The 13,156-nt window shown below is 39.3% G+C and overlaps 1 protein-coding gene and 1 pseudogene across 6 annotated transcripts in view; both read left to right on the top strand.

Moving 5' to 3' along the window:
- TBC1D5 (TBC1 domain family member 5) overlaps nt 1-13,156 on the top strand; it is a 540,103-nt gene that overhangs the window by 301,866 nt on the left and 225,081 nt on the right. For 4 of the 6 annotated variants that reach the window (XM_039250589.1, XM_039250591.1, XM_039250586.1 and 1 more), the window contains exon 10: nt 6,532-6,567. The exons of the other annotated variants lie outside the window; for them this stretch is intronic. In XM_039250589.1, coding sequence (XP_039106520.1) covers nt 6,532-6,567 — 36 coding nt within the window. The remainder of the gene's footprint in view (nt 1-6,531; nt 6,568-13,156) is intronic. 6 annotated transcript variants of the gene reach the window in all.
- Nucleotides 7,731-11,846, top strand: LOC120244199 (annotated as a pseudogene).

The raw sequence follows: 13,156 nt of genomic DNA, 5'->3' as shown, positions 1-13,156 counted from the left end.
GTAGTTGGGTCGTGTTTTTGATCAACTTTGACAGTCTGTCTTTTAGTTGATGCATTTAGACCATTGACATTTAAAGTGATTATTGATACAGTTGGATTATTATCTATTATTCTTTTCTGTTCGTTACCTTGTTCTTTGTTTCTGTTATTGCCTTCTACCCTTTTTCTGCCTTTCATAGTTTTAACTATTTTATATTATTTCATTTTCTTTCCTTCTTAGCATACCAGTTATACTTCTTTTACTTTATGACAAAAAAAAGTAATCTTAATACTTCCCTCCTATCCTTTGTAACATTTCTGTTAATCATTTCCCTTATATATAAACATATTCATACCTATGTATGTTTGTATATATACGCACACATATAAGCATACATAGTTGAATATATTGTTGGTATTACTATTTTAAACAAGTAACTATTATATCAATTGAGAATAAGAAAACTAAAAGTTTTTACTTTTAGTAAAACTAAAAGTTTTAGTAAAACTTTTTTAGTTTAGTTTTAGTAAAACTAAAATTCCTTGGTATGTTCTTCCTTTATATTCTTTGATTTTCTATAGTTTGAAGATGATATACCTAAGCAAAGCTCTTTGGCATTTACTCTCTCTCGTGTTCTCTGGCCTTCCTAGATCTGTGGTTTGGTGTCGTGTGGGGAATTCTTTTCTTGTTCTGTGTTTGTTTCTAATTCCTCCCACCTCCTTAGATAGGACAGGATGGTTAAAGTGGACTGGAGTTGGGTATTTCCCTTCCCCTCCATCATTTAGGGTCTAATAATACCCCAGCAGATTAGGCTCTGGTTCACTGGTTTTCCCTGAATGCAGATTTTGTTTAGAACAGAGTGCTATGTTCAGAATGGCTCCTTCTTCCTACCCCCCTCTTCCCATGGGAAGCCAAGGGGATCTTTTTATTTACTGTGGAAGCCTGGTCAAGCTCTTGGAGGTGTTGGGTGGGGGGGGGGGCGCTTCCTGTTATTGGGTCTCTTAGAGTATTTAACTCTGAGTTGTCCACCCAGCAATTAGTTAAGTGTAGTCCAGGTTTTCCTATCTTATACTGGTTCCTGCCAGGGGTGTTGCTTATGAGTTCTGCTCTGGTTAGGTTGCGACTCCCCATATTTGCCCATCTGGCTGCCCTGTGTCCTCTCTGCCCTTAGGGATCCAAGAAGAGTTGTTGATTTTTCAGTCTGCTCAGCTTTTTGTTTGTTCTTAGCATGGAGCAGTGAGGTTCAGGTTCCTTAGATGCAGAACCAGAAACCTGAAGTCCTTCTGCAGTTCTGTTTTAGACCAGTGCTCTGGCATTATCCTGAATGGCTTTTGTGCTTTCCATTTTCCATGCTTTGCATTACTTGATTCTCCTCTGCTGAAATGCTGCTTCTCCTCATTGCTCCTTTTTGGATTCCTGAAACTTCATTTTTGAAGGCCTGCTTTCATCATCACCCTCTTCAGGAAGTATTTTCCAGTTTTTAAAACTGGAAATAATTTGTGTCTATTTTGTGTTGTAGTAGAACTTCTTAATAACCTTTTGATGACATTACTTAATTTTGTTGAGTCCTATATTTACTTAGACCTGGCAGTGTATTCAATTTTCCAGTGTATTCAATACATTAATATTAATCTCCTCAGGGTGCCAGGCACTGGAGATGCCAAGATAAATATGGCATGGGCCCTTAAGAATCTCATAGTCTAATAGAGAAAGCAGCCAACCGGAAGTTACAGTGTAATGTAACTGGTGTTATAATGGAAACAGTATGTATGAGAGCTCTGGGGTTAGCCCAGTTCTCTTTCAAACCTCCTGATAGGCCCTTAGAGGGCATGGACCTAACCTTGTTTTTGTGCCACCTGCAGAGTCAAGTTGATGCTTAATAAAGACTCCTTGATTGTGAATCTTATCACTGATGATCAGTATTTGCTCAATTTTAGTAGTAATAGTCTTCAATGTTCTTAGTCTTCAGAGCCACAAGTACACTTAAAAAAAATAGTTATTAGCCTTCTAGTCCGAGTTTAAACAAGATAATTTCATCTCATGAGCAGTATTGTTGCCATCATTATTGAATTTGTTTGATCTAAGTATGTCACTGTATTAAATATTATCTCCTCTTCAACTAGTTTTAATATTCCTTTATTCTACTAACCCTTTTTTGCCTCAAAGCGTTTTGTATTCATTTCAATTAATTGTTCCTTATCTCACCCTAATGAGGTTGTTACTGTTCTCGTTTTTATTACTGAAAAAACTGATAATCAAAAGGTAAATCAAGAAACTTCCAATTTACAACGTTTCTAATTCAGAGCTTGAATCATCCATTCTGAACCAATTTTGCCATGCTTCAAAGGCTGTAACATTAAAGGAAATACAGTATTATTTAAAATGATGGGAATATTGAATTCAGAATAAAATATCGCTTCTGCATTAGATGCCAAAGAAGTCTGTTATTTGGTCTATCAAGGTCTATCCTAAAAGTATATTTGTAGTGTATATAATATCATTTGTAAATTAACATATTTATAAGCTATTGCCAAACAGTATCATTTCTTCTTCAGCTGCATTCCTCCTTTCTCTTGAATTAAATGATTAAAATTCTTTAGCTATCACCTCTGTAATTTTGACTGTATTTACAGTTTATCTGATTGCCTGTTGGATATAGTAGTGAGCATCTTCAAGTTTTGGTCTTAGGCTTCCAGTTACTGCAGGGTTGCTACATCTAGCACCCAGGCAGCTGGACTCAACACTTCATTACGTTCTTTCCTCTGTGAATCTCCATGATGTGGTTATGTCTTCAAGAATTCAACTTTCTTGGGGCTCCTGGGTGTCTCAGTCAGTTAAGCATCCGACTTCGGCTCAGGTCATGACCTTGCCATTTCCGAGTTCAAGCCCTGCGTTGGGCTCTGTGCTGACATCTCTGAACCTGGAGCCTACTTCGGATTCTGTATCTCCCTCTCTCTCTGCTCCCCCCCTGCTTGCATCTGCCTCTCTCTCTCTCTCTCTCTCAAAAATAAACATTAAAGAAAATTTTCAAGAAATTTTAAAAAGAATTCAACTTTCTCATTTTAGTGCTTCCTTTCGGTTATAGTTTATGTATGGATCAATCTTCAGACACAAATGTATATAAGCAGACTTTGTCTTCTCAGTATTTTTTATCTTGTAATTTAATATTTTGTGGATTCATCCATAGTTGCTAAAATTCTCTTTTTATTTTTATTAAAAACATTTTTTAATGTCTTATTTATTTCTGAGAGAGAGAGAGAGAGACAGCATGAGCAGGGGAGGGTCAGAGAGAGAGAGGAAGACACAGAATCTGAAGCAGGCTCCAGGCTCTGAGCTAGCCGTCAGCACAGAGCCCAATGTGGGGCTTGAACCCACGAACCATGAGATCATGACCTGAGCTGAAGTTGGATGCTTAACCGACTGAGCCACCCAGGCACCCCGAAAATTCTCTTTATAAAACTGTAGACATGTGCTGTCCACTTTGGTAGCCACCAGGCACATTCAGTTATATAAATTAAAAGTTAACTCTTCATTTACAGTAGTCATATTTCAAGTGCTGATGGATGTTGGACGGGACACCACAGATGTAGAGCATTTCTGTCTTAAAAAGCTTTACTGGACAGTGTTGTGTAGCTAATTCATTATTACATATTTGTGTGTAGGAATGTCTGCGTTTTATTTTTTTATTCATGGTGAATTTTTAGACATGGTCTGTGCTTAAATACTTTTATTTCCTTCCTCTGCCCTTAGGGGTACCTCCATGAATTTTTACCATATACAAGTCTCATCTGAGTTTTTGGTTGAATTTAGTTATTACCTTACATTGTAGTGGGCAGCTTAAAATCAGAGTACTTGAAAATTGTTCCTGTATTAACGACACACAGAAGTGATTTTACAAAGTGAATTTGTTGGTTTTTAAAATTTTTCTTAAAGTCCATCCTCTCCAAAAGTTCCCATTTTGAGTGGAATAACTGCCAGTCCTCTGGTCCTCTGTTGATCGCCGCACATTACAAAGTTAAGATGTCCTAAATGCTGGTCTCTTTTATACAGTTTCCTCTAAGCCCATTTTTTCCTTAAATTAAAAAAAAAAAATTCCTTAGGGGAAGGAAGATCTTACACGCAGTTTCGGAGCAGAATTGATTTTGGTTTGTGTTAATGCAGACAATCTGCCCAGTGTTAAAATGTTAAAGAGAAAAAAAAACACACAAGCTGCCATGTTCGTGTGATCACACCAAAATAGCAGCTTGTATTGATATTTTCAGTCTCCTCGAGGTGGACTGCAGGCACACATGAATGAGTGGATGTAGTTGGTGTTGTGTTGTGATCTTATTTAATGCAGGCAAAGTACACGCTTGCGCAGGCACGACCAGCCCTCACATATGCACTCGTTCACAGCCGGGAAAGTGGGAACTACAACACAAGCCGCTCTCTAAGAGTTGTCGGCAACCTGTGTGTGTGTTTCTTAAATATTAAAGAGGGGAAAAACAGATTTTCAGGAATCCAGGAAACAATTCTTCTTGTCAAATGGCCTGTAGTCCTGCCTCATTTGACAACATTTAAGGTAAAAACAAAATGTTTTATTGTTACCATAGTTGCACATACATATTTAGAAATCTGTGTTTTCCTTTACCGCTCCTGTTTTTAACATGTATCTTTCCCATTTCTTTTCATTTAGGCATGCATTTTCTTACCACACATTTATTCTAATTTATGGGATTTTTTTTTTTTAATTTGAAAAAAATTCTTTAGTACTGGAGTGAAAACATAGGTGTATCTGTTGTAGCACGTACAGCCGTAGTGCTGCGGCGAGCATCCTGTGCTCCTAACCTTGGGCTTTGGGAGCAGTGGTACATGCAGTGGCGGTACAGGTATATCGCCATGAGCTGCTGACCACCAGAGGTTTTGCTTTTGAAATCCTCCTTGTTTTAAATTGAGCCAGGTTTTTCAGCACTATCTATGGTCATGGGTTCACGTGTTAATTATAAGAAGGTTCAAAAGTAAAGTCTGCTGGGTGGTCAAGAAATAGCTCATCCTAAAATATTCCTGTAGGCATAACCTGTTTATAGTGTAATGTACGCTTTTCAGAACTTAAATGCACATTCAGAATTGAAGCCACATTGATACTTCGAGGGTAAATGCTTTGAATTACTTTAGAATGTTTTAATTGTTGAATGACGGCAAAATAAAGCCTGAATTTTCAGTTGTGACAAACTCTTGCATGTAAAGTGCACAATCTACTTGTATAATTTTTTTCTAATTTTTCTCCTTTATGGTATAAGTAGAAAGTTGTTTATTTTATTGTATTTTATTTTGAGGCAGGGAGGCAGTAGGATGAAGGCTTGCTGTGTAACTCAGAGCATTGCAGAACTAGACAGAAACTGTGGTGAAAATGTCTATTTAGATGGTGACAGGGGCGCCTGGGTGGCTTAGTTGGTTAAGCGTCCGACTTTCGCTTAGGTCATGATCTCGCGGTTCGTGGGTTCGAGCCCCGCGTCGGGCTCTGTGCTGACTGCCAGCTCAGAGCCTGGAGCCTGTTTCAGTCTGTGACTCCCTCTCTCTCTGACCCTCCCCTGCTCACGCTGTCTCTCTCCTAGAAATAAATAAAACATTAAAAAAAAAAAATTTAGATGGTGACACCCACCATCTCCTGAAAGTCCAGCCCTACATGCCCTTTTGCCACTATGCAGTCTTTGATATTTCCTGTCCTCTTAATCCTTCTGCTTCATCATCTCGCTCGTATGGTGATTTCAAATCTCCACCTTTCATCTTAGACCCTTGGAGATTTCTGCTGTCCTCTTGGTCTGGATTCTGCCTGTTGTCGTCACAACAGACTTCTACTTTTTGTTTTCCTTTCCTTTTTAAAATCAGTGTTCCCCTTCAGTTTATGGCCTATGAAAGCTGTACGTTGCTCTTGTCTTTATTAATTGCAGAAACAATGACACAACTCTGGCCCGGCCTTTCTTAGGCTTCACCTTCCCACCTCCAGTCCCTGAGTATATAGATTTCATTTTTATCTTTCATTGGCTTGTTTATTGGTTTGTGGGTTCATTAGCTCTTTCAGCAAATACTACTTGGGATATTACTGTGTCCTAGCTGCTGTCTTAGAAGTTGAAGGCCCTGCTAAAGAAAATAGTGCCTACTTTGTTCTTTTACCAGCCATGTACATTTCCTTGTAATAATCGTCCTTCAACAGTAGCTGTAAAATGTCTGTTATCTGTACTAGATTTTTTTGAGTGCTTAGTTCTTATGCTTTCTATCTTATGTTTTTTGTTTCTTTAGTGCTTTGTTCTTATGTTTTGTATCTGGCACCCATAATAGGCATTTGTGTTATTGGTAGTTCCCTAATTAAATCTTCTTATTTTGCAAATCTGGAAAGTTGAAACCAAGAAAAAATATGACTTAAGAAAATATGCTTTGTTAATGGCCAAAATAGAAATAATACCTGGGACGCCTAGTCTTTCCACAACTCTAATATTTTATGTTAATGTTGTTTGCCTGGACTTAACACCTTTTCAATTCAAGAAACATTAAGTGAATACTTTCTACATGCAGAGTACTCTGTGGAGCGAACAGAAGATGGAAACATTGGTGAGTTATTGTAAATCTTCCTCAGAAAGAGGTGGAGGTTTAATAAATACAGTTTTTACCCTCTGGGCTTATATGCTCTAATGCAGAGTTTCTCAGCCTTGGGGGCACTGACATTTTTGGCCAATTCTTTGTTGTGAGAGGCACTCACGCATGGTTTAGGACATGCAGCACCATCCTTGACCTCTCACTGCTGAAGGCTTGTGAGGCATGCTTCTATATCTTTACAGGTGTCAAGGCGTCCCATCTCACAGAAGGGTTCTCTGAGGCACCACTTTAGAGCTTTCTGAGATCTTAACAAAAGATTTTACACTGACTCCCTCGGTTTCATCTTTAGCCTTTTTTTTTTTTTCCCCACTGTGTTTTAGATATGATCTTTGCCCAGAAATACTGTCTTAATGTTAGCATCATTTGCTGAATAAAAAGGCTGTGAATGAGAAGTTCTATCTTCAAACCCTTGAGCAAGTCCTAGAACCGTTAAGATTAGCAGTTCTTCAGTTTGCTTCTTTCCTCTTTCATTCCACCACAAGCAACAAGTATAAATAAGGCATCACCTTCAACACTCTACCTAGATAACTCCTTAGCTAAGTCACCCCAGTTATGTGGTACATTTTCAATTCTCTGTATAACTAGAGGCTGCCATGTTGCTGCTACACAATAAAGAAGTTTCTTCCTCCATTTTTCCTATAATTTTTTCCTTATTTTCATTTAAGCCTCAGTGGCAGCCTCTTCATGGGTTGTCTTTTGTTAGTAGCCTTTTTCACATCCTTTAAACTTTCACTGGTGCTGTACCCAAGGTCCTTCCAGCTTCTGTCCAGTCCTGTAGACATTCCTACCATATATTTTATGGTTTTTTAATAACATCCCAGAATCAGGTATCAAAACATGTTTTAGTTATCGATGGCTACAAAATATGTCAACAAAAACCTAGTGACCTGGAACAGTGATCACTTATTTCATAGTTGCTGCTCATCAGCAGTTTGAGAAGAGCTTAGCTGGAAGGTTCTGGGTTGAAATTGCAGCCAGATATCAAGTGGAGGTGCAGTCATCTGAAGACTTGATTAGGACTGGAGGATCCATATTGGTTCCTCTCCATGTGGATCTTTCCACGAGACCGCGTTAAGTGTCTCTCCAGAGAAGACTTCTCTCAGACCAAGCAACCCACGATGGGCATTGAGGAGGGTACTTGTTGGGATGAGCACTGGGTGTTGTATGTAAGCCAATTTGATAATAAATTATATTCATTAAAAAAGAAAAAAAAGAATTTGCAGATGTATTTTTAAAGCCACCGCATTCCACAGGTAGCTTCCCAGGCCTCCTGGTTGACCTTTTTCCCTTCTATCCAACTGGAAGGGGAAATGTGCATGGGGCCTGATTGAACTGGATGTGAAGGTTGAATTTTGTGGTCAGTCATACATCACTCCCACTCTCATTTCACTGGCTAGTGCTTAGTCACATGTCTACAGCTAAACTGAGAAAGAAGCTGGGAAATTAAATCCAGCTGTGTGCCTGGAAGGATGAGAAGGCAGATTTGGTTGAATAGGGAGAGCAGTACAATCATCAACCAAAACCTGGAGCACAGGAAGAAAAAGTATGCCTGCTTTCATTGTATATGAAATTGCTCCTCTTCGTGGTTTTTGCTTGATTTTCCACTTCTTTAATAAAACAATAAACCAGAAGAAGGTATTATCATTATTTTGGTGTTTAATAGTATTCTGGGGATTTTCTATCAGCTCATTTTAAATTTTGGATGAATGCTTGTTTTGAAATTCTGTTTTTGAAGTATGGGCATAACATCAGTTATTGTTCCTTCAAGTCCTTCTGTGCTTCTCTGTCCTACTGCATGATTATAAACCTTCACCAAGGGCTTTATTTTTTCCCCTGGGGCATCTTATTGAATACTTGCATCTTCAGTAATTCATCTGGGCCCAATGCTTTGTCTGTTTTAATACTTCTAATTACCTAATTATGTACTATAATGCGGTGACAAAGCCCTTTATCATTTCACTCTTTTCTTAACCCTTTTTTTGCTTAGGAAATATATATATATTTTTTTGTCTCTTTGTTGTCTGACGAACTCTTCATTATAGATTGCCCAGAAATTTGCCTGGTTTCTCTTTGTTGTCTGTCTGTATTATGATAGACCATTGCCCTGTTGAGTATCTTTCTACTTATCTTACATCAGGCACCTGGATTCCTGGTTATTAGGGCTCTAAAGCTGGTGTGTAGCTGTTCTTCCATACTTCTTGATTTCCCATATACTGCAGTCACATGAGAAGATACCCAAAAGGCATGTAGAATAGTCTGGTTGTTGGAAGTTACTTTTGTGACAGAATTAGTGGCTATTCTGTCATTCATAGATCTTAGATGTCCACAACAAGTATCCACGAGCTAATGTAATGGGAGTCAACAAGATTTTTCAAAATTCTGCTGACCTTGCTTCAGGGTAAGTAAAAATTGATGAAGGGAAATTTTTTATTATATATAGCTTTTGGATAACAAAGGAGGATAAAATGACAGAATTATAGTTTTACTGTTTACGATCTCTAATGAATTAATAGATCTAGGCAATGATCACCAATGGTTCATCATCATAAAAAGAAATCATAAAAAGAAATAAGCTAATATGTGCATCCTGATGGAGGTACACAGTACCAATTGTACGAGATCTCTATTTGTAAACCACCCCAGAGCTTAAAATGACAACATTTATTTTGTTGATTAATCTCCGACTTGGGCAAGGCTGAGCCGGAGAGTTTGTCTCTGTTCCACACGGTGTTGGCCAAGCAGGCTTAAAAGTTAGGGGCTGGAATCGTGGGAAGTCTTGTTTACTCCCCTTTCCCACTGTTGAAGTTGGCTCTGAGCTGAGACCTTCTCTGCAGCTGTGACTAGAACACTTCTACATGGCTCTCCCATGTAGCTACTTGACTTAGGAGTGACATGGTGTCTGAGTTCCAAGGGCGTGTCCAGATGGAGAGCCAGACAGAAGTTATGTGACAGCATCACTTTGTGAGAAGCCAGTCACCAAGGTCAGCACATACTCAAATGGAGAGAAGTTAGATTCCTCCACGTTTTCATTAAGAGGAATGTCAGAGAATTTGTTAAAAGGTGCTAAAGCCATCATCAAAACCACCCCATGAAAAATTTTGTTGAAAATTGAACTTGAATTTGATGAAGTCTCTAGACCTAATGACCAGTTAATAAGATCTATAGGAGGAGGAGGAGGCATGTATTAAATAACAAAACTGAGAAATAATAAGTAAAATTCAGAATATGAAAGTTTCTGCATGGTAAATAACCTGGCTTCTTTAACAAATTCACTGGAGAGAAAGAGACAGATATGGGGGGGGGGGATAAATCTATAAAGTAAAAAAATTTCTAAGGAGATAGATCAACAAATTGTAGTGTGTGGACATTTCTTGGATCATGACTTTGAACAAACTGAAAAAAAATTAGGGAAATTTGCACATTAACTGGATATTTGATTTAATTAATGCATTCTTTTATTAGTTGTCCAGAATAGTACATGGTTATGTTTTTAGAAAGCCCTTTTCTTTTACAGATATATACCACAATATTTATGGATGTGATATCTCAGATTTGTTTCAGAATGCAGAATTGAGGGAAGAATATATATGAAACAAGAATTGATTGGCAATGAAATTGGATGATGGATATATTGAGTCTACTATGATCTGTTCTTTAGAAATGTTTGAGTTTTCTATAATAATAGATTTTTTAAGTCTTCTAATGTAAACTGTAGTGCCTACAAATTTTGGGTTATTTCAAGCTGCAGAACAAAACTCACACACCAAAGTTTTAAATCTCTTGGTGTTAATTTTCAGTATGTAAAATTTGTCTGATTATAAGTTGATTTATACATCACGAGAAAGAAACTGCTTTATTTTAAATTTATCAGTTAAGTTAGAACTGAAATACTTTTTTTCCATCAAGAAAAATCTTAGAGTCCCTTGGAGAGCCCTCATTTCTTCAGGTCCACGGCTTGGGTGTTGCTGTTCTCCTTGGTGGGACACCTGGCGGTGGAGGCGGTGTGCCTGGGAGCGCCAAGCCTGGCGGGGCTCACCCTTAGACCTTGCTGAGCTTCCAAAGCCCTCCTGTGCTTTCAGGAATCCTGAGGCTGGGGCCAGGCTCTGAGGTGTGAGGGGCTCCTCCATGCCCCGCCCCACCATTTGAGTTCTGCTGGGTAGGATTGCTACTATGGACCTCAGTTCCAGTAGGGCTGGTGCCCTGGTGCCCCCGCCTAGAGACCTGTCATGTGGAAGGCGAGTGGGGAGCTAGGGTGGAGAGCAACTCTGGGGCACCTCTCCCCCGAGCTCTGCGCTGCCTGACCTGGAGCTGTGAGACTAGAAAAGAAGAAGCTGGAGTAAAACCCTGAGGAGTCCCAGGACATCAGAGCTCTGCGGAAAGACCTGTAACGATTCGCCAAGCTCCTGAAACAGAAGAGGATCGCTCTGGGATGTACTTAGGCCGATGTGGGGCTCACCCTGGGGGTTCTCTTTGGGAAGGTGTTTAGCCAATTGACCATCTGATGTTTTGAGGCCCGTCAGCTCAGTTTCAAGAACTTGTAAGCTGTGCCTCCTCCTGCAGAAGTAGGTGGAGGAAGCTGACAGTCACAAAAGTCGTCAGGAGATACTCAACGCAGAGGCCCTTGTGCAGGCCCCAGAGAAGAAGTGAACAAGTATGAAGAACTGAGGGAGAGACAGCCTGGAGGACTTGCCCCTGCAGTGCCCAAACTCACCCTGCGGCAGAGGAGCCACACTGTCCAGCAGCTTGAGCTGCAGAGGGATGTGGTCCAAGTGTGTTTCTGCACCCCTCACCAGAACGGCAAATGATTGAGCAGTGACTGTTCGTTAGAAGATTCTGAGGCTGCTGTGTCCCCTTTCTCAGGGGCACCGGTATGCTTTCCTCTGGCACCCTAGACTAAAGGGGCCCTCACTTCACTGCCCTGTACTCCTCATTCCCTTTCCCTGAGGATGAAGCCCTTCCCTTTATGTCTGTCACCTTCTGGGCTCTCCCATGCATTCCTGAGGTGCCTGTCCTTCCCAGGAATGGGGGCCAGAGGAAGGGGGAAAGCCACGAAGAGAACCTGGGGTTTGTACCAGGGCTTTGGGACTATGTTCTACATTCACCAAGAATGGATTTGGGAACACAAAGGGTTTGTGGGCAGAGGGTTTGAGGGAAAATGGTTAGAGGGAAGATAAACTTCAAGGATGCTCTTGGTTTTAATCCCCACATCACTCATCACTTTGTTCTGAAAGAAGTCTGGGATACAGTTAAAAAAAAAAAGAATAAGAAAAAAAAAGAAAAAGAAAAATTTTAGACTATGTTGTCTAAATTTCATCATGGAATATATGACTATGACTTTCTCTTTGGTTTTGTCTATACCACAGTTCTACTCTCATTTATTTCTGTTTCCTTCCCATTTCCTGGCCAAATGTGGAAGTTACTTCTCTTGGATTTCTGTTTTCTAGTAATAAAACTTATTCTCAGTCCTTATTTAGTGTGAATTGTTTTTCCCTTTTATTTGCCTATCAGATATTTGACTTGTATTAATGTATAAACTTGTACAGTTTTAATTCTTACATTGTTTTCTCTACCTCATCTTTACTGAAGTTACTACCATTTCTCTCTTGTTTTCCATGAAAAAAAGGCCCACCTTGCGCCTGTATTCTGTGATTTTTATTATTTCAAAAGTAAATTTGCCTTTCCAATGATATTTGGGTTAGAATGGTGTTCAAATTACCTTACCTGTCCTGAATCAACACCAGGTGGCATGGGGTAAAAGAAAGCATACAAGCGTAATGAATGGCAGGGAATCTATTTTGAAACTTAAATCCTATCATCAAAAACTGATAATTACTATTCCTAGAAAAGCTACTTGTTATACTTTTCTCCCTCTTATTTTTTTAATCAAAAAAATTTTTTTAACATTTATTTATTTTTGAGAGATGGAGAGAGACAGAGCATGAGAGGGGGAGGGGCAGAGAGAGACGGAGATAGGGAATCTGAAGCAGGCTCCAGGCTCTGAGCTGTCCGCACAGAGCCCAACACGGGGCTCAAACTCACAGACTGAGATCATGACCTGAGCCAAAGTCAGACACTTAACCAACTGAGACACCCAGGTGCCCCTTGTCTTTCTCTTATTCTGATTCCTATAGATGGTATGTTATGTCCTGTGGTTTGAAGCCTGACAATAAGATAATCAAATATTTGTCATGGAAAATATATGTTACTCTTCAGGTGTATTCATCAGCCTTTTGAGCTAGGTTCTTCTTGATAACTCTGAACTCCTGGAATTTAACCTAAATATGTATCTCTGACCCACTTATAATTGATGAGTGAAGCGATTGGAAAGTACTCCTCCCCTAAATATCCAGTTATGTGGGAGCAGGTATTAATCAGTGAGTCTCAGAATCCTTGCCTTTGATCTTCTGAGTTAGACTAGATAATCTCCAAAGACTTCTTGAGCTTAAAACTTCTCTGAATAGAAGGTTTTGTTTTTTTTTTTTTCAAACTTCTTAAGTAGCCTAAACTTTTATATCTTTTAAAAAACTTTTCTGCATCTTTCTAC

The sequence above is a fragment of the Hyaena hyaena genome, unplaced genomic scaffold (assembly GCF_003009895.1).
Source record: "Hyaena hyaena isolate Hyena2069 unplaced genomic scaffold, ASM300989v1 scaffold_375, whole genome shotgun sequence".
Classification (NCBI taxonomy): domain Eukaryota; kingdom Metazoa; phylum Chordata; class Mammalia; order Carnivora; family Hyaenidae; genus Hyaena; species Hyaena hyaena.
Note: the sequence above shows the minus strand (reverse complement) of the source record. Positions and strands in the feature narration are given on the sequence as shown.